The 20,866-nt window shown below is 45.5% G+C and overlaps 1 protein-coding gene and 1 pseudogene across 12 annotated transcripts in view; one reads left to right on the top strand and one right to left on the bottom strand.

The window, feature by feature from the left end:
* The window catches only part of LOC102262868 (zinc finger protein 883), a 61,470-nt gene that overhangs the window by 9,225 nt on the left and 31,379 nt on the right, over positions 1 to 20,866 (top strand). Inside the window, exons 2-3 of one of the 11 annotated variants that reach the window (XM_014536822.1) lie at positions 12,519 to 12,644; positions 18,473 to 19,752. The exons of 7 other annotated variants lie outside the window; for them this stretch is intronic. In XM_014536822.1, coding sequence (XP_014392308.1) covers positions 12,519 to 12,644; positions 18,473 to 18,748 — 402 coding nt within the window. In that variant the 3' untranslated portion in view covers positions 18,749 to 19,752. Of the gene's footprint in view, positions 1 to 3,901; positions 4,685 to 4,852; positions 6,418 to 12,518; positions 12,645 to 18,008; positions 19,753 to 20,866 lie in introns of those variants that run through there. 3 more of the 11 variants (XM_014536823.1, XM_014536814.1, XM_014536812.1) reach the window with 3 other exon arrangements.
* Positions 2,468 to 2,957, bottom strand: LOC102262239 (annotated as a pseudogene). Its single transcript, XR_001361375.1, has one exon. The product of XR_001361375.1 is annotated as an NADH dehydrogenase [ubiquinone] 1 beta subcomplex subunit 7 pseudogene (transcript).

The raw sequence follows: 20,866 nt of genomic DNA, 5'->3' as shown, positions 1-20,866 counted from the left end.
TGTCCTGTTTCTTTGTCTCCGCATTTTTTATGCTTTCTTGTTGCACCCCCTAGTGGTCTTTGTGCGCAGTCTTGTTGTAGTTAAGCCTTGATTGTTGTAGGTAATACTAGAGGGGATTTGACCTCCAGGCCAAGTGACTGTGAGAATCAGCTGTGTCTGCCGTGAGAGAACTTCTGTCCTCTAGGGAGGTGCTAATCTAGCCTTTGCCTGAGTCTATCCGGCAAATGGCTCTGTGCAGGGCTTGGGCAGGGCGGGTCGCACGGGATCAACAGGGTGGGCGGAGAGAGCAGTTATGGCTGCTCTCAGTCCTGTCCCCAGAGGCTCTGCCTCTCAGAGTCCCAGCAACCACTGCAAACCTCAGATAGAAAGCTGCCCTCGTGTTCCAACCAATGCCAGATAGTCCTGCTTCTCCCGTTTGAGTCTGGGTCCCTAGAGACTCGCCCAGAACTGGAGCTCAGGGCCTGAGCCTCCCTCCCGATTGAAAACGACAACCGCGCCCTCAGCTACCAGCCCGCTCCGCGCGCACCTCCGCACCTTTCTATTTTCCGCACTGCGCCTCCTCTGAGTCTCGGTATGCTGTTCTCTTTCCTTCTAGTTGAAGAATTTCCCCTCAGCCAGCTTTCCTGTGGTTCTGGGTGATGTCTGTTCCGTCTTTTAGTTGTATTTTTGAAGTGGTTGTGCGAGGCAGCATTTTCTGGTGTTTACCTATGCCGCCATCTTGGTTCTCCCCTTCAGTTATTCTTATTGCTTTTGGATGGGATATCTTCCTATTATTGAAGGGGCATTTTCTGTTGTATCGCAAACCAGCGAGCTAGACAAGATGCCTTAATGAGCCAGTTAGTTAAGAGTCATCTTTATTGCTCACAGGTTCAGAGCAATTGTTGTCTTGATGTTGTCCTTGTTTTTAGTGCTGTGTTGATGTCTTCACGTTCAATGAAGCAGTTACTCCTTTCAACTTTAGGACCAATTCTAGCTCAAGAAATACATTCGTTGGTGTATGGAATCAACGGTTGTTGACTGGGTGGCGTGTTGCTTCAGGTTTGAGAAAGTCCCAGTAGCCTAGTTTCCTTGAAGCCCCTTGAGCTGAGGTCAGAATAACAAGGAATGTATAGGTCCACGGTGGATTTGGCAGCGTTTTTTTTTTTTTCTTCAGTGACAACTGATGGTTTTAGTGTCTTTGGTTACAAATCCTGTTGGGGACATATTGATTTTTATTGCATTGCTAGGTCTAGTTGTTGCCAAAGGGATTTCTTTTGGAATTCATGCTGACAAACTTTATGGGGTCCTCTGATTGTGTAGACTGTGGGGAATTCATAGATGTTGCAGGGGTTCCTGTGATTCCAAAGAATACAAATTTGCAATGTTTTTCACAGAGCAGGCCACAAAGTCAACGTTTGTGCAAGTGCAATGGTTGATAGAGAAAATTCTGACTCTTGGGTTTGACCCTAGCCATCTGTAAGTATGTTTGATTACCCATTGTTCCATTGGCCTTTTTTTGCTCCACTGATTTCCTTTTCTATCTTAAATTCACTCTTTTGAAAAAAATCTTCACTTCTGTATATTATTCTCTATTACTTTTCAGAGGAATTAGAAGGTAGTAAGGGAGATAGAGAGGAAGACAGAGAGAGAAACATTGATGGGAAAGAGACACATTGACTGGTTGCCTTGTGTATATGCCCTGCCGGGGGCTGGCAGCTTATCACAACCCAGATTTATGACTTCGACGAGGAATCGAACCCTCAATCCTTTGCTGTGCAGGCCGTCACTCCAAACACTGAGCCAGCCAGGGTTCAATTCCCCTTATAGTGGTTTTTATTCATGTCTGGCTGTGTACTTGTTCTGGGAGTGGAAAGTATTCTTGTATTTCCTATTCTGCCATCTTGGTAATGGCACTCACATATATCTTTTTCCTGTATGTCTTCTGTGCTTTGTTGTTCTACCAAAGCGCTGGCCTTATATCTCTTTGGTTTTTCCTTTTGGATTTATATCATCTGAATTCCCGTGCTGACTCACCTGTGTTTTAGATGGGAAGAATCATTTGTGCATCACAGAAGATAGATGACTTAGTGAATGACACCATGGACCCACACGTGGTCTTGCCTTGGTGAAGGGCTGTTGGGGAGGTTTTGATTCTGTTAATGTCATAAATATGAACTCATTTTGTTCAATAGTGTTTTATTATCACTGCCCATTCCTCACCCCGTTCTACTTCTCCTTGCTTATTGTTGGTACTTTGCAAACTACTCAGTTCTAACAGTGATCATTTCTACTCAGATTCCTAGCCCACTGAAAACCTTAACTTTGCCCAGCCCACTGAAAACCTTAACTTTGCCCTAACCGGTTTGGCTCAGTGGATAGAGCGTCAGCCTGCGGACTGAAGGGTCCCAGGTTCGATTCCAGTCAAGGGCATGTACCTTGGTTGTGGGCACATACTCAGTAGGGGGTTTTGCAGGAGGCAGCTGATCGATTTTTTTTTTTTTGAGGGCCTTGAGGCTTTTATTTCTCTCCTTGTCCAAGGGTGGTGGGTGGGCTCCACTACACGGCCACCTGGCTGGACCCCTGGCTTCTGTCCAGATCTGCCTCCCTCTGCTCCTGCCGCTTCTTCCGCTGGAGCAGCCGCCGCTCGCACTCAAACTCCTTCATTCGCATCACGTAGTCGAGGTGCTCGCAGTAGACCCAGTCGTGCTGCTTGTGTTTGCAGGCCAGGAAGTTGGGGAAGCTGTCGCGCTTGCATTTGAGCAGCCGGATAAGGTAGTGAGCGCAGTAGTCTCGCTGCTGGAGCCCCAGCTGTGCATCATTCATCTGCTGCTGCGTGGCCACCATCTCGCGCTCCTTGCGCCCGGGGAAGCCGTAGATGGGCGGAAAGGTGGGCATCCGCAGGGGGTCTGGCTCCCCCTGAGGAATCGCCCAGGTAGCGCCTGACCAGGTGCGCTCCCATGGCTGCAGCCGCCACAGATTCCTGTTTTTTGTTGTTGTTTTTTAATATATTTTTATTGATTTCAGAAACGAAGGGAGAAGGAGGGAGAGATAGAAACATCAATGATGAGAGGGAATCATTGATTGGCTGCCTCCTGCACGTTGGACCGAGCCAGCAACCCAGGCATGTGCCCTTGACTGGAATCGAACCTGGGACCCTTCAGTCCGCAGGGTGACACTCTATCCACTGAGCCAAACCAGCTAGGGCTAGCTTATCGATGTTTGATGTTTCTCTCTCATCGATGTTTCTAACTCTCTATCCCTTTCCCTTCCTCTCTGTAAAAAAATCAATAAAATATATTAAAAAACAAAAAAGAAAACCTTAACTTCTCTAGACTTTGCAACTCTACCTTTCACAGGTCTCTTTTTACTGCACTCCAACATTGGTCAATGCCTGACTAAGTGTTTGGTTGACTGGTCGGCCCTTCAACCATTCAGATATGCTAATGATATGCTAAGGCCGCTCAACCCCTCGCTATGATGTGCACTGACCGCCTGGGGCAGAAAGTCGACCAGTCGACCAGTTGCTATGACGTACACTGACCACCAGGAGGCAGATCCTCTGACCATTAAGTTAGCTTGCTGCTGGTTTCTGGCCGATCGGGACTGAGTGAGTCGGGCTGGACACGCCCTGGAGCCCTTTCACAGTTCCTCCCTGGCTGGCCAACCTCCTACGTCTCTCCCTGGCTCCGAAAATGCACCGGTGTGGTCCCTTTGCCTGGCCTGCGCCCTCTCCCAATGCAGGACCCCTCAAGGGATATCGGAGAGCCAGTTTGACCCGATCCTGCAGGCCAGACTGGGGGGTCCCCTCTGGTGCACGAATTCGTGCACTGGGCCTCTACTACTGTATAAAACACATTTGTGGTGAAGATATTCTGTTTTCATAAGGTCAATATGTACCTCACCAGCCTTTCCTTTTGTTCAGGTTGCTGCTGTGGAGCAGAGAATGTGGAGGCACCAACTGAACAGAATGTTTCTGTAAGATTGTCACAGACAAGGAATCCCAAGTTACCTTTGTCTTCCCAGAAGAGCCACAGTGAGAGTTGTAGACTAGTTCTGGGAAACATTTTCAAATTGACTGAGCTGCAGGGAACACAACATGGACAGACACTGTTGGGGAATGGGGCAGGTGCAAAAAAGCTCTTTTTCAAAGAAGAATTTCACCAGCAGCATGTGAGAGAGACGACTTTCATTAGCGATGTGGACAGGACCTCACTTACAAATGGCTGCAATTTGAACGTGTCCCAGAATCATTTTACCTGGGGGAAGCTTGGGCAGGACATTCTTACTGGGTCAGGGCATGTCCACCAAGAGACTACTCAGACCAGGGAAAGGCCAAATGATATTTTGAAGTGTGGGGTGACATTTCAAAGGAGAAAAGATTATTACATCAGAAAAGAATGCGAAGAAGACATTGGCTACAACGACACGTTTATTCAAGACAAGGGTGTCCATGCTGGAAGTGGGTGTTTTGTTTGCTGTGAGTATGGAAAATATTTTACCAAGTGTTCTAGCTTTCATTATCAGAGACTTCATATGGGAGAAAGGTCTTATGAGTGCAGTAAATTTGGGAAATCTTTTATTAGTAGCAATCAACTTCATTATCATCAAACAGTTCACACTGGAGAAAAGCCTTATAAATGCACTGAATGTGGGAAATCTTTTACCACTAGCAGTAACCTTCGTTGTCATCAGAGGGTTCACAATGGTGAAAAGCCTTATCAATGCAGTGCGTGTGGGAAAGCTTTTACCACAATGCAAAGCCTTTGTCATCATCAGAGACTTCACACTGGAGAAAGGCCTTATGAGTGCAGTGAATGTGGAAAATCTTTTACCACTAGCAGTAACCTTCATTGTCATCAGAGAGTTCACACAGGAGAAAAGCCTTATAAATGCAGTGAATGTGGGAAAGCTTTTACGAGGATGCAAAACCTTTGTCGTCATCAGAGACTTCACACTGGAGAAAGGCCTTATGAGTGCAGTGAGTGCGGGAAATCTTTTACCACTAGCACGGCCTTTTGTTGTCATCAGAGAATTCATACTGGAGAAAGCCGTTATCAGTGCAGTGAATGTGGGAAATCTTTTACCACTAGCAGTAACCTTCGTTGTCATCAGAGAGTTCACACTGGAGAAAAGCCTTATAAATGCAGTGAATGTGGAAAAGCTTTTACCAATAGCACTGATTTTTGTCGTCATCAGAGATTTCATACTGGAGAAAGACCTTATCAATGCAATGAATGTGGGAAATCTTTTACCGATAACAGCAACCTTCATTGTCATCAGAGGGTTCACACTGGAGAAAAGCCTTATAAATGCAGTGAATGTGAGAAAGCTTTTACTAGTAGCACTAAACTTTGTCGTCATCAGAGAGTACACACTGGAGAAAGGCCTTATCATTGCAGTGAATGTGGGAAATCTTTTATCACAAGCACTGACCTTCGTTGTCATCAGAGAGTTCACACTGGGGAAAGGCCTTATCAGTGCAGTGAATGTGGGAAATCTTTTACCAGTAGCAGTACACTCCGTAATCATCAACGTTCTCACACTGGAGAAAGGCCTTATCATTGTAGGGAATGTGGGAAATCTTTTATCACTAGCACTCAACTTCGTTGTCATCAGAGAGTTCACACTGGAGAAAGGTCTTCTCGGTGTAGTGAATGTGGGAAATCTTTTATTACTAGCACTCACCCTAATTGTAATCAGAGAATTCACACTGGAGAAAGGCCTTATAAATGCAGTGAATGTGGGAAGTCTTTCACCAGGTCAGATAGTCTTCATGATCATCAGAGAGTTCATACTGGAGAAAGGCCTTATGAATGCAGTGAATGTAGTAAATCTTTTACACGTAGAAATGGCCTCCGTGAACATCAGAGAGTTCACACTGGAGAAAAGCCTTATAAATGCAGGGAATGTGGTAAATCTTTTTCCAGTAGGGGCGGCCTCCATAATCATCAGAAAGTTCACTCTGGATAAAGGCCTTATGTGTGCAATTAATGTGAGGAATCTTTCAGCCAATCTTCTATCTTTGCTTTGCCCATATGAATTCATGTGAAAAATTTCTTATATGTGTAGAAAATGTAGTTTTTTTGTTAGGTCTTAACAATATGGCAAACTTTGTGAAATCTCATTAATCTGAATTGAATCACATACATTTAAACACAAACATTATTGAAAGTTCCCTTAAGTGTTATTGTTTTTTTTGTGTGTGTGTGTTTTTTTTTATTATTATTCTGGAAGTGTATGTATCTATTTTGCACTTTCTTTTTAAAAATATTTTTATTGATTTCAGTGAGGAAGGGAGAGGCTAAGATAGAAACATCAATGATGAGAGGAAATCATTGAATGGCTGCCTCTTAAACTTACCCTACATCAGCGGTGGGCAACCTTTTTGTGAGTGCGTGCCAAAACCAGCAAAATCTCTGACTCAAAATTCTTCTGCGTTCCAACCCTAATTTTTTGAGAACATGTTACACCTACTTGATATATCTTCAGGTGTACATATGTGAAGAATCTTGAAGAAATAATAAAATTCATTCGAGCGACAAAAACACAGTATATGACGATGAAATAAAAAAGTCGATATTAAGAAAAAAATTGTAAATGGAAGATTTTAAGAGAGGGTTTCGTGTGCCAGCAAAAGTAACCGGCATGCCATCTTTGCCACGCGTGCCAGGGGTTGCCTACCCCTGCCCTACATGGTATCATGCCCACAATCTGGGCATTTGCCCTTGATTGTAATTGAACCCTGGACCCTTCTGTCTGAAGGCCGTAGTTCGATCCAATGTGTGAAACCAACTAGGACTATTTCATTTTAGATACCAAGATGTCTTGACAGATCTGTCACTGCATCTGTTGCTGAAGGTATTTCTTCTGTACCACCCATACGTTTCCCACAGTTGGCATCAATCACCATACTCATGTGCTCTGGGAAGCTAACTCTGTTGTCTGATATGTTGGAGAAAATTAGGAATACCTGAGCCCTTAGGAGGTCTTCATTCTTTTCACTCTCACGAGTTGGCATGTAGCTCTGATTTAGTGTTGACCCAGAAATAAAATACTGCAGAAAGACTGCCAGTTTTAGTGACATGCTTTCCCTAGAATCCCAGTGATGAATCTTTGAATGTGTAAGTCATCAAAGCAAGAAATGCCAGTGTCATATCTCTTTGGTTTATAAAATAATGAAGGCTTTTTTCTACGTCTTTAATGTTGGGTGTTCTATTTACTGTGTGGAGCAGTTTTTAAGGAGATCTGGGCTCTCCAAGCATGATGAGGTGCAAATCATTTATAGGGTCTCAAATATTCTTTGCCTTTGAGGGAACTGACTGGTGTAGAAATTAGCTTAGCAGTTGTTGTCCAATTTACACTGCTACCTGTATTTTCCTGGGAAACACTGTGGACTCTGTAGTCCTCATGTGAAGATGGATGCTTTGAGACACAGAGGTCACTGCAATGAGTGTGGAGCTGTTACAACCTCAAGTATGTGTGGGAGCAGTGTGAATTTTTTTCTTGTTTCCAAGGGATGCCAATACTTTTGAAGGGAATCTGTTGCCTGGGTCTTGCAGAGGGCCATGTGCCCCAATGCCTACAATTCCATGGATGATGGTCACTGGTTTGAGGACCATCACAGTTAGGGGAAACCATTCCACTGCAGAACTACTGGCATAATTGGTGTTGGAGGGGACTGCAGCTCATTAGATGGAATACTCCTCATCTAAACATGCATCTAGGATTTTTCTGTGTGAAAAAAGCTACAGGATCAGTGTGTACACAGATCTGTGGACCTTCCAGCATGTTTATTTTCTGTGGACATAATCATTGTCATTGGATATAATCAGGAGGTTTTGTGGTCTTCTGTAGCTGCCCTGATGTTCATATCAGAGCCATTGATGTTCTTGCAGGAAAAGAAAGACAAAGACAAAGGTGTTCATAATTCAGGGATGTGGCTTTTTGACCCAGTCAACATTCTTGTGGGTTTCAGTGAAAGTTCTTCATTTTTTGTTATATTTTCTGTCACTGAGGGAGACTCTCGCCCAGAAGGCATAAGAATGTGGATTGAATATAGTGTTGCCAAACTCGTTTTTCACAATAATGAACATACAAATTTTTAAAATCTTGAACCATTTTTAAATAGCTATTATGAGTAAACTACATGTGTTAAGTATAGTGTTTCATAAATCTTGACATTTGCATGAAACTGAAACCATCATTATATTCATAATACTGATGTATTATGTACATAATTATGTATTATATACATAATACCATATCTGTCACTGTGAACTTGCTTCATGGCCTTTTTTAATCTGTACCTGTTCTTCACAGTTTCCAAGTAACTATTGCTTTACTTTCCATTTTAATAGGTAATTTCTTTTTCTAAGTATTTTTCTGCTTTAATTTGTATTTCATGGACACTAGAGATTTCTGAGAAATATTCTTATCCTATATAATAAAAGGCTAAAATGCAAATAGACCAAACTGTGGAACAACCAGAACAACTGAACAACCAGTTGCTATTACGTGCGCTGACCATCAGGGGTCGTATGTGGAACATGGTGGGTGTTGGCCGCGGCAGTATGGTGGAACAAGTGAGCGGGGATGTCAGATCAAGGCTGGACGCTGGTCACTGTCATCAGGGCGAGCCTCTGGTGGTTACTGAAAATTCTTAGCTCCCATGTGCTGTGGTCCTCCCTGGTTCTTGCACCTACTGCTGGTGCCAGCCCCACTCTCACCTGTTGCTGGTGCTGGCCTCACTCGCATCTACTGCCAGCACTGCAGCCGCCGCTTGTACCTGCTGCCGGTGCCCCGCGCCGGTCTCGATCCCTTGGTGCCATCAGTAGGTGCGAGCAGCCGCTGTTGGCCCTGATCATCCCGGAGGGTTTCTCCCCCTCCCCCTGCTCCTGAGGGGTAATCGGGGCAGCAGCTGCCGCTCGTACCCACTGCTGGCGCTGGCCCCAATTGCTCTGCGCCATCAGCGGGTGAGGGTAGGTCTGGCATCGTCAGCGTGTGGGAGCAGCAGCAGTGGGAGTGGGGCTGCTGGCAGACGGAACCGGGGCTGTGGTGGGAGGGGCCAGGCGGGGGCGTGGAGGATGGGCTGATACCCACCCCTGTGCCAATCGCAGCCTCGCAGCTCACAGTTCCTTTGAAGGTGCACAAATTCATGCACTGGTCCCCTAGTCTATGAATACATCACCAACAGTTTATCCATTTTTAAAAAAATATACTCTATTGATTTTTTACAGAGAGGAAGGGAGAGGCATAGAGAGTCAGAAACATCAATGAGTCGCCTCCTGCACACCCCCTACTGGGGATGTGCCCGCAACCAAGGTACATGCCCTTTTCCAGAATCGAACCCGGGACCCTTCAGTCCGCAGGCCGACGCTCTATCCACTGAGCCAATCCGGTTAGGGCAATTTATCCATTTTTTATGAATATCTGGTTATTTATAATAAAGCTGATACAAACATTTCTGTATAATTCTTTATATGTGTAATAGGCCAATATGCAAAGTGTCCGCTCATGAGTTCGACAGGGACACCAGGGGTTCTATCACTCACTATGACGTGTGCTGGTGAGCAGGGGATGGCACAGAACATGGAGGGGCGACCATGGAGGGGTGCTGAGGGAGTGAGAGCAGGAGGAGGCAGAGAACCTGATTGCCTCAGATCACTGGCCAGGCCTAGGGACCCTACCTGTGCACGAGTTACACGCACCGGGACTCTAGTATGCCTCCTCCATTGCTGACCATCCCCCACTAGTCAATTTTCTCTAGGTGAGTGATGTCCCACAATTTCCCTCATCTTGAGTCTTTTGCCTTCTCACTCTCAGTAACTTCTTGAAAGTTCACTCTTCTCAATTTTTTTTAAAATATATTTTTATTGATTTCAGACAGGAAGGGAGAGGGAGAGATAGAAGCATCAATGATGAGAGAGAATCATTGATCAGCTGCTGAATGCCCCCTAGTGGGGATCGAGCCTGCAACCCGGGCTTGTGCCCTTGGCCAAAATGAAACCCAGGACCCTTCAGTCCACAGGCCAATGCTCTGTCCAATGAGCCAAACCTGCTAGGGCTCAGCTGACATCATTAGTATGTCTGTAAGTGACAAATTATCTTTCACTATGATAATTACAGTGACATTTTCACATTAACGAAAACCAATAACTTTGTCAGAATTCAATTGTCTCACTTTTTCAAAATGTTGTCTTTATTGTTTACATAAAAATTAAACAATAGAATTCCATTTAAAGATTGTATTATGCATCTTAGTTCTTTTTTATTTCAAAAGTATGTCCTCCATTGTTTTACTTTTTTAGAAAATGGGAGAGTCAGAGAGAGAGAAAAACATAGATATGAGAGAGACACATCGATTGGTAGCCTACAACATTCAGACCACATCAGGACAGAGCCTACAACCTAGGTACAAGCACTGGCTGAAATGGAACTCATGATCCTTCATTCTACAGGTCTGCATTCTAACCAGTGACCTAAACTGGATAGGGTTGTCCTACATTCTTGTGTTACATTTCTCACATACATATATGATGATGTAAGTAGGTCATTTGTGTGATAAAACTTTCCAGACTCACCCTGGTTGGTTTAGCTCAGTGGACAGAGTATCTGCCTATGGACTGAAGGGTCCTGGTGGGATTCCTTTCAAGGGAACTTACCTGGGTTTCAGGCCCCTGTCTGGCCCTGGTTGGGTGGCAACTAATCAATGTGTCTCTCTCAAATTGATGTTTCTCTCTCCCTCTGTCTTCCACTCTCTCTAAAAATCAATAGAAAAATATCCTTGAGTGAGGATTTAAAAAAAAAAAACTTCTCAGACTCTGTAATGCAGGAATACCTCTAACAAGTCACTGTATTGGGCTCATAGATATTGTGTTTTCATAGACTCCAGTCCCTTTACCAGGAAAAAACGACAAAATTTTTTAGCCATTTTCAAGATGTGTCTTTCATGAGGATGGTTATTTCCCAGTGTCTCTACCAGCAGATGCTGATGTTTTCCCCTGCAGTGAAGTGGAAAAACCCTTGGTCACCAACTAGGAATTTGGACCGCACATTACCCAGAAGGCCTTGTGAGGAATACCACCAACTTAGCCAATGAAGGGTCAGAAAAGGTGCAGGAGCACCTTTGCGTCACAGCGCATAGGGGCGGGACTTCCAGTGCACTCTAGGCAGATATTGGTCCTTACCCAGAATCTACACCAGTACTTGATAGGAGGCTCCAGGTGGGCGGGTGCACTTGGAGATAGAGAAGGCATAGACTACTTGTCCACTCAGCATGCACGTGGGAGTGAAGCTCCTTGAGGCCAGCCAGGTTACCCATGTTAGTGTCAGAAGAGGGACCCCTTATTCCCCCCTTCCTCTGCCCCTGCTTCTTATCCACTTCTCCTGCCTGGCTCCTGGCACAGCGCTTAATGGCAATGGCCTTGTTCATTTGCTCAGCTGAGGTGAGTTCGCATCTCCCCGCCACACCTGCCCTCACCACCTCATTACACTGAATCCCACAGCCTGGGTGTGGGGCTCCTGTCCCGTCCTGCAGCTCAGGTCCCCATCAAGGACCCTGAGGAAGGTGGAGGGGAGAGAGGAGTGTTGTGGCTTCTGAGGACACAGCAAGTGCAGGGCAGAGTGGACAAGGGTGACTTGCATCTAATGTTCCCCTGAGGATGTGGGTGGTGAGTATTAAAGCAAAAATCAGCGATGGGCAGGGAGGATTTCAGAGCCTCAAGCCCAGCTTTCCCATCAGGAAACTGGGCTAGATCCTTCTGAGACCTCCCAAGCTCTCTCTGAATGCCATGTGCCAAGTTCATGGGTGAGTCCAGTGAGGTCCATAGTGTGGAGCAGGGAGGTGGCAGAGCTGAGGTGGGAAGCTGGGGTCTGGAGATGGGAAGGAGGTAGACATTACACAGTGGTGTGCACATCTGGAGGAAGTGTGAGCTGATGGTCCCGGAGACCTGGTGTGGGGACTTTTTTAAAAAATATGTTTTTATTGATTTCAGAGAGGAAGGCAGAGGGGGAGAGAGAGAGAGAAACGTCAATGATGAGAGAGCATCACCCATGGGCTTTCTCCTGCATGGCCAGTACTGGGGATTGAGTCCAAAACCTGGGTATGTGCTCTTGATCTAAATCGAACCAGGAATGCTTCAGTCCACACGCCAACACTCTATCCACTGAGCCAAACCAGCTAGGACTGGTTTGGGGACTAATGGCTCAAGGATAAGCCCAGGTTTGTCTTTGTCCTGGAAACATGATCTGGGAGACTGCAGTGGTGTTGCTTGGCAAGAAGGCTGGGGCCCTGCAGGCACTGCCCAGAGCTTAGATGGTGTTTCTCTGCTGTCCCCCTTCCCGACCCATCTGTTGTGCTGAGGGCAGTCACAGTGACTAATGGGACTGTGATGAGAGCAGCCAGCACTGGCATTAGGACCTGCTGTCCACACTAAACTGGGGTGCCCTGGAGGAGGTTGAGGATGGGGAAGATGTGTAAGGAGTAGGATTGCTAGTTCTCAGAGAGACAGCTCTGGTTTCAATTGTCTCAATTCTGTCAGGTTGGCGTGACCTTTGAGGACATTGCCCTGTACTTCTCCAGGGAGGAATGGAGCCTCCTTGATGAGGGTCAGAGACAGCTGTACCTGAATGTGATGCTGGAGAACTTTGACTTACATCCTCGCTGGGTAAGACCCTCACTCTGGCTGGTTCCTGGGACTTGCCTTTGCATTTCCCCATGTCCTCTCATCTATAGGGGTGCTGTGTCCTCACCTGTGGACTGTATACATTGTTTGCTTTTTCTGGTATTCTGGGTTCTTGCTGTGGCTGGCAGGGTTGGTTTGATTGCACTTCTCCCTTCTATACCTTTAGTCACACCTGCTGTTCTGAACTCATAGGGAAGGGTTTGTGGTTGGTAGAGTGGCAGGGATCCTAATGGATTCCAGTTGAGTAGTGAATAAAAGCATATTCTTTATTCCTGTTGGTCATTTGTACATTGTTTTTTACATCCTTAGTCCCATTTTTATGTAAATTTTTAAAAAATATACTTTTATTGATTTTTTACAGAGAGGAAGGGAGAGGGATAGAGTTAGAAACATCGATGAGAGAGAAACATCGATCAGCTGCCTCCTGCATACCTCCCACTGGGGATGTGCCTGCAACCAAGGTACATGCCCTTGACCAGAATCGAACCTGGGACCCTTCAGTCCACAGGCCGACGTTCTATCCACTGAGCCAACCCGGTTAGGGTGGTAAATTTTTTTTTTATGGATTTCATAGAGAAAGGGAGGGGGAGAGAGAGACAAACATCAATGATGAGAGAGAATCATCGATCGGGTATCTCCTGCATGCCCCCGACTGGGGCTGTACCCTGACCCGGAACCGAACCGTGACCTCCTGGGTTCATGGATGGATGCTCAACCACTGAGCCAAATCAGCCAGGGCTTTAGTCCTAATTTTAACTATATTTATTGGCTAATGAGTGTTTTGAATACATTTTATACTTTATAATAAGGCACATCTCCTTTTGCTTTGCTTAATTGTGCTTCCCAAATATTGCATTCTTGTTTGGTTTACAAATTCCATATTTTAGTCAACTCTGCATTCAGGAAGTGTAGTGTGGCTATTTTTCCAGCAGGCTCAGATGCTGCTTACCAGTGCTTACCCATAAAGTGTTTTTAATGAATTTATGTAGAATGTTTTCAGCAACACTATTGTCTTCTTCAGAGCCTTCATTGTAGTGTTAACATAACTTTCTCTCTACATCATAATATTTGCATTAATTGGTTGATCTAAACCAAATCCACAATATCTTCAATATGTTCATGTGATTTGCAAGTATCGTCTCCCATTCTCCTATTGTTGGCCTTTGCATTTCATTTTGTTAATTGTTTATTGTGCTGGGGAAAGCACTTTCATTTGTTTTAGCCCTGACTGTTGATTTTCCCTGTTTTGCCTGGTGATTGGTGCCATATCCCAAAAATCATGTCCAAAACAAATCTCCAAAGCGTTTTCTCTGGGTTTTCTTGAAGCATTTTAAAGTTGTTTTTTTTTAAAATATATTTTTATTGATTTTTTACAGAGAGTAAGGGAGAGAGATAGTCAGAAACATCGATGAGAGAGAAACATCAACCAGCTGCCTCCTGCACACCTCCCACTGGGGATGTGCCTGCAACCAAGGTACATGCCCTTGACCGGAATCGAACCTGGGACCTTTCAGTCCACAGACCAACGCTCTCTCCACTGAGCCAAACCGGTCTTGGCGGATTTTAAAGTTTTAACCTGGACATTTAATTCTCTCATGCAATCTGAGTAAATGTTTATCAGTGGTTTTGTTGTTTTCCATGTGAATAGCTATTTTTTTCAATACCCCTCATTGAAGAAACTGTCCTTTCTTGACATTTCTTGTGGTTTTGTCAAAGATTACCTGAACCTATGCTCTTGGGTTTATTTCTGTGTTTTCTGGTGATTTTTTTGTTTGTTTGTTTGGGTTTTTTTTTTTTTTTTTTGGTCTGTGTTTCTGGTTGTATTTCAATAACACACTGTTTGGTTGCTTTGGCTTTGTAATCTTGCTAATAAAAGCCTAGGTCAGTGATGACACGCGAACTCATTTTTTTGGTTGATTTTTCTTTGTTAAATGGCATTTAAATATATAAAATAAATATCAAAAATATAAGTCTTTGTTTTACTATGGTTGCAAATATCAAAAAATTTCTATATGTGTCACGGCACCAGAGTTAAAGTTAGGGTTTTTCAAAATGCTGACACGCTGAGCTCAAAAGGTTCGCCATCACTGGTCTAGGTGGTCCTCATGCGTCAAGCCTTCACAAGATGGCTGCATGCCCAGCAGGCAGTGTGTGCAGGTGGGCGGGGCTGAGCTTGATGCAGTGTGCTTGGCTTGATGCCCAAGGGTTCTGGAGGGAAGTTGACCAGGAGATGCATGGGGGCATGGGGGGAGGAGGAGTCCTGCAGGGCACCAGCCGAGGGGCGAGACTCAGGGCAAAGGGCACCACCCTCACTCCACCAACACGGGGAGAAATAAGATTCAGCTCCAGTCTCAGGATAAACCTGGGGTAGTGGAGCTGCCTGCACTCCACGTCCACCCCCCAGCCTTGACCTGGGGTATGATCATGACAGAAAACCTCCCTAGTCACTGCTGGTCCCCTACCCTGAGCTTCTCTCCACACAAGAACAGTGATTTCATTTCCTGACAAGAGCAGTGACCTCACTTCCTGACGATGGAGCCCAACAGAATGTGGAACCCTGGTAGCCAGGCAGCCACGTTCTAAAACAGCCCCTACCCAGCTCACTTGATAGAGACATTCCCACCAAGGCATGTTCTGCTGTTTGCCGCAGTCCTGCTGCCTTGATAGGCAAAGAGCCAACCATGACAGCTTCTTCCACTACTGCCTCTGCTGGCTCCACACTCAGCTCCGACGCCTCTGGCCCTTTCCACAGGGGAACCCAGAGGTAACCCAGGGAGGCCCAGGGCGGTTTTCTTAGAGCCAGACCACCACCCTCATCCCCATCACCAGCCCCGTGTCCCCTGGGGCACCGGCCTGCGGGGCTGCCGGACTCCGGGACTCAGGGGAGTCCGACAGCCCTGCAGGGCACTGGCTTTGACTCTGCATCCCCAAGCACACACCACAGACTCTGACAGGAGGGAGGAGGGAGCCAGATACCTGCACCCAGGACTTGGCAAATAGTGATATTAAAATATTTCTTCTCATTAATTCCCTTTCAATGTGCATGAATTTATGCACCAGGCCACTAGTACTAGTAGATTGAAGGCAGGAAGTGTGAGGCCACCAGGTTTGTTCTTGTTTAAATTTACTTTTTATTATTTGAGGTCTTTTGAGGTTTCAGAGATTGGAATTATCATCTGGGTTGCATTTAGTCTGGAGATTGCTTTGGGCAGTATAGATATTTTAAAGATATTACATTTCAAATCCAAGAACACCGGATGTTGCCCCAGCTCTTTTGGCTCAATGGAGAGAGCGTTGGCCTGCAGACAGAAGGGTCCTGGGTTCAATTCCGGCCAAGGGCACATGCCTGGGTTGTGGGCTTGGTCCCCAGTAGGGGGCGTGCAGGAGGCAGCCAACCAATGATTCTCTCTTATCATTGATGTTTCTATCTCTCCCTCTCCCTTCCTCTCTAAAATCAATTAAATATATATTTTTAAAAAAGAACACTGGATGTCTTTCCACTTTTTTTTCTTTTCTACCATTTTTTCACCACTGTGTTCTAGTGTTCAATGTACAGATCTTTCACCTTTGTGGTTAAATTTACTCCTATATATTCTATTCTTTTTAATGCTATTGTAAACTTGACTACTTTCATCATTTTTTTAAATGTGTTTTTTGTTAATTTTTTAGAAAAGAGGGATGGAGAGGGAGAGAGTGAAACATCCAGCTGAGTAACAGCAATCAGCTGCCTCCTGCACGCTCCCTACCTGGGATCTTGCCCACAACCCAGGCATGTGCTCTGACCAGCCAAGGAACTGGCGGTCTGTCAGTTCATGGGAAGATGCTCAAGCAGCCGAGCAACACCGATGAGGAGCCTTTCTTCCTTTCTTTCTTTTCCCAAGAATTCATTGTTAGCATTTAGAAATGGAACTGATGTTTGTATTTTGATATTTTGTCCTATAACTTTTCTGAATTTATTTTTTAATTTAATATTTATGTATTGCTTTTAGAGGGAAAGAGATACATTGTTCAGCTCTTCCACCCATCTCTGTATTATTGGCTGCCCCCTGCATGTACCCTGATGGAAAATCAAACCCACTACCTTGGCGCATCAGATCCACACTCTCACAAACTGAGCCACCCAATTGGGGCTCTGAATTTTTAAAATTGATTTCACAAGTTTATAGTGAGCACTTTACAATTTTCTCCATATAAGTTCATTTCATTTGTCGACATCTCTTATGCGTTGTGCTTCAATGTCAGGTGTAATGTCTTATCTTTCTTTTTTAAATTCACTTAATGTTGTTTTTCCGTTTTAGTCTCACTAAGGATTTGCCAATTTTGTGTTTTTTTGTTTTTTTGTTTTTAAAAAGCTCTTAGGCCTAAAAGGCACGGTGGTTAGAATGTCAGCCCAAGCACTGAAGGGTCACGGGTTCAATTCCTGATTAAGTGCATGAACCTGGGTTGCAGTTTGATCCTCATGTTGGAGAAAATTAGGAATAAATGAGCCCTTGGTTCTTAATTCTTTTCACTCTCACAAGATTGCACTTAGAACTGATTAGTGTTGGCCCCACAAAACATGATATTGCAGAGGGACTGCCATTCTTAGGGACACACTTTCCCTAGATTCCAGTGATGAATTTAATGAGTGCCTAAGTCATCAATGCAAGAACTGCCAGTCTCAGGTCTCTTTGGTTTGTAAAATAATGAAGGCTTTTTTTCTAAATCTTCTTTAATCTTGGCGTTCTATTTATTCTGTGGGTTAGTTTATAAGGAGATCTAGGCTCTCCAAGGATGATGAAGTGAAAAACTTTTTCCCCCCTTTATTTTATTTTGTTATTTTCCATCATTATTTATTCCCCTCATGTCCTCTTACACATCCACCTCCCCCACATCCAATCACCACACTGTGGTCTGTGTTCATGAATTCTCTTTTTTGCTCAATCCCTCAAGCCCTCTCACCCGACCCCATCAGAGATGTCTGCCTGTTCTCTATGGGTCTGTTTCTATAGTGTGTTCTTTCTCTTAGCATAATGTTCAGATGCAGTTATTTGCGATAATACCTTAAGGCAGTGGTTCTCAACCTTCTGGCCCTTTAAAACAGTTCCTCATGTTGTGACCCCCAACCATAAAATTATTTTCGTTGCTCCTTCATAACTGTAATGTTGCTACTGTTATGAATCATAATGTAAATATCTGATATGCAGGATGGTCTTAGGTGACCCCTGTGAAAGGGTCGTTCGACCTCCAAAGGGGTCGCGACCCACAGGTTGAGAACCGCTGCCTTAAGGAGACTCAGTCCAGACTCCAGTTAAAATTTGTAAGCATGAGCTTGAGTGCCTTTGTCCACTGCTCCTTCCTGTTCAGGTGGGTTCTGATGGAGTAGAATTCACCGGATCCTGGGTCCTCCATCAGGCCCTGCTCCACGTGGATCCTGGAGGACATGTAGAGAGCTGGCTCACCCTTCTTGGCCTCCTCATTGAACTGCTCCATGCAGTCCAGGAAGGCCACCATGGCCTGGTCAAACTTTTTGTCCAAGAGAGAGCTCTTCCCCCCGGTGCAGAACAAGGGCAGCTCCACAGGGTCCTCTGTCAATGACTTCAGGTAGGAGTGATCTCCGTAGGGGATGAGCTGGTACCTCTGAAACTGCAGACCCACTGTGTTAGACAAGGCCATGAGCAGCAAGGCTGTCTGCTCCCAGGCTGTGTTGATCTCCCTCCATCTCACGGGGACGGTGGGGACACAACCCAACCTGAAGCTATTGATGATGGCAAGGGGGCCGTCACAGCAGATCTCAAACACGGCCTTGAAGGTGTTGGGTTTTTTTTCAGCCAGATGAGCAGGGCCTGGACGTACAGCAGTTGGTCCTACACGCTCCACAGCTTATCCTGCAGTTCCAGTTGTTGCCACTGCAGTTCACTGAGGTCCCTGTGGTACTGCCTTCCCTCCTGCTCCAGTGTCTCCGTCTCTGCTCTGGCTGCCTCCAGGGCCACAGCTGCCCTGTCTCGGTTCTTCTCCGCCTCCTCCAGCTCCTGGACCAGCCTCACTTCCTCCAGCTCCATGACCTTCAGCTCCTGCTGCAGTGTCTCCCTCGCGTCCTCACCTAATCCATCCATGGTCTCCAAACAGCGTTTGTAGGTCTGACTGTCAGACTCTCAGATCCTGAGCTGGCTGTCCAGCTGCTCCAAGAGACTGTCAGTACAGTCCTCGCACAGGGGGTGGTCCATCTCTTCACCGGGCAGGACATCACAAAGGCCCGTCGTGGCCCTCTGGATGCTACTGAGAGTCCTCCCAGAGGCCAGCTTCCCGAGCAGGGTGAAGTTGCTGGGACCGTACCCGGACATCTCGCCATCACTAGGGATGGTCCAGCTGGAGGCACTACCCTGCAGCTCTTCAAGGTGTCTGTCTCCAGCCTTCCTCCGGAGTGTCTCCTGGGTCCCCCTGAGCTGAGGGGAAGTTCAGAGCTGCAGGTTCTTGGCTGAGGTCAAGGCCCGAGGTCTCCGTGGACCTGGTCATCTTCAGGGGCCGGCGGCAGAAATGGCAGGTGAAGCGGATGGAGGACATGGTGGAGGCCTTGACTTTCACGGTTGACTCTAAGTTCCCCGAAGTGAAAAACTTTTATAGGGCCTCAAACATTCTTTGCCCTTGAGGGAAAAGTACGGTACAGAAATTACCTTAGCAGTTTTTGCCGAATTTACCTTGCTGCCTGTATTTTCCTAGGAAACACGGTAGCCTCGAATCTTCATGTGAAGATGGATGCTTTGAGACACAGAGATCACTCCAAAGAGTGTGTTGCTGTGACAACCTCAAGTATGTCTCCTTGCAGCATGAATAGTTTTCTTGTTTTCAGTGGATGCCAGTACATTGCAGGGAATCTCTTGCTCACATTTTACAGAGGGCCATGTGCCCTAATGCCTACAATTCCATGGGTGACGGTCACTGGTTGGAGGACCATCGCAGCGAGGGGAAACCCTTTCACTGCAGAAACATCGGCCTAATGGGTTTGGGCAGAGACTGCAGCCCATTCGATGGAATGTTCCTCATCTAAACGTGCATCCAGGGATGTTACTAAGGAAAGTCAACCAAAGTGGTGCGTACACAGACCTGAGGATCTCCAGGCATGTTTACCATCTGTGGACACAGTCATTGTCATTGAATATAAGCAAGAGGTTTTGTGGATTTCTGTAGCCTCTCAGATGTTCACCTCAGAACCATTGGTGTCGCCCTAACCGGTTTGGCTCAGTGGATAGATAGAGCATTGGCCTGGGGACTGAAAGGTCCCAGGTTGGATTCCGGTCAAGGGCATGTACCTTGGTTGCAGGCACATTCCCAGTAGGGGGTGTGCAGGAGGCAGCTGATCGATGTTTCTCATTGATGTTTCTAACTCTCTATCCCTCTCCCTTCCTCTCTGTAAAAAATCAATAAAATATATATATATATTTTTTTAAAAAAGAACCATTGGTGTCTTTAGTCCAGGGATGTGACTTTTGTGACCCAGCCAGTATTCCTGTTGGTTCGGGTGAAAATTCTTTATCGTTATATTTTCTGTTACTGGGCGAGGCTCTCGCCCAGAGGGAATAAGAAGGTGGATTGAATATAGATTTGCCAAACCTATTTTTCCAATAGAGTCGAACATATACACTTTTTTTTTTTTCTGGAACCATTTTCAAAAGCTATGATGAGTAAAGTACATGTGTTTAGTATAGCATTTCATAAATCTTGCCGTGTGCATGAAACTGAAACCATCATTATACGCATAACACTGACCATATCTGTAACTGTGAACTTGCTTCATGACCTTTTTTAATCTGCCCTGTTCTTCACAGCTTTCCTACTAACCATTGCTTTACATCCCATTTTAATAGATCACTTTGCAGTTTCTAAGTATTTTTCTGCTTTAATTTATGTTTCATAAATACTTGGAGGTTTAGTAAAGATACATTAGTAACTCATCTTTTTTCTGATAAATATTCTTACCTTTGAATATATCACCAATAGTTTGTCCCTTTTTATGAATATTTTGGTATCTACACTAATAAAAGAGAAACATGGTAATTAGCGTATGACCGCTACCCTTCCCATTGGCTAATCAGCATATCCTTATGCAAATTAACTGTCAGCCAAGATGGCGGCCGGCAGCCAGGCAGCTGGAAGCGAACATGAGGCTGGCTTGCTCCAGTGACTGCAGACTCCAACGTTCCCCGCCTGACTTGCCGGCCTCTGAG

Source organism: Myotis brandtii, unplaced genomic scaffold, assembly GCF_000412655.1.
Source record: "Myotis brandtii unplaced genomic scaffold, ASM41265v1 scaffold1656, whole genome shotgun sequence".
In the NCBI taxonomy this organism is placed as follows: Eukaryota; Metazoa; Chordata; class Mammalia; order Chiroptera; family Vespertilionidae; genus Myotis; species Myotis brandtii.
Note: the sequence above shows the minus strand (reverse complement) of the source record. Positions and strands in the feature narration are given on the sequence as shown.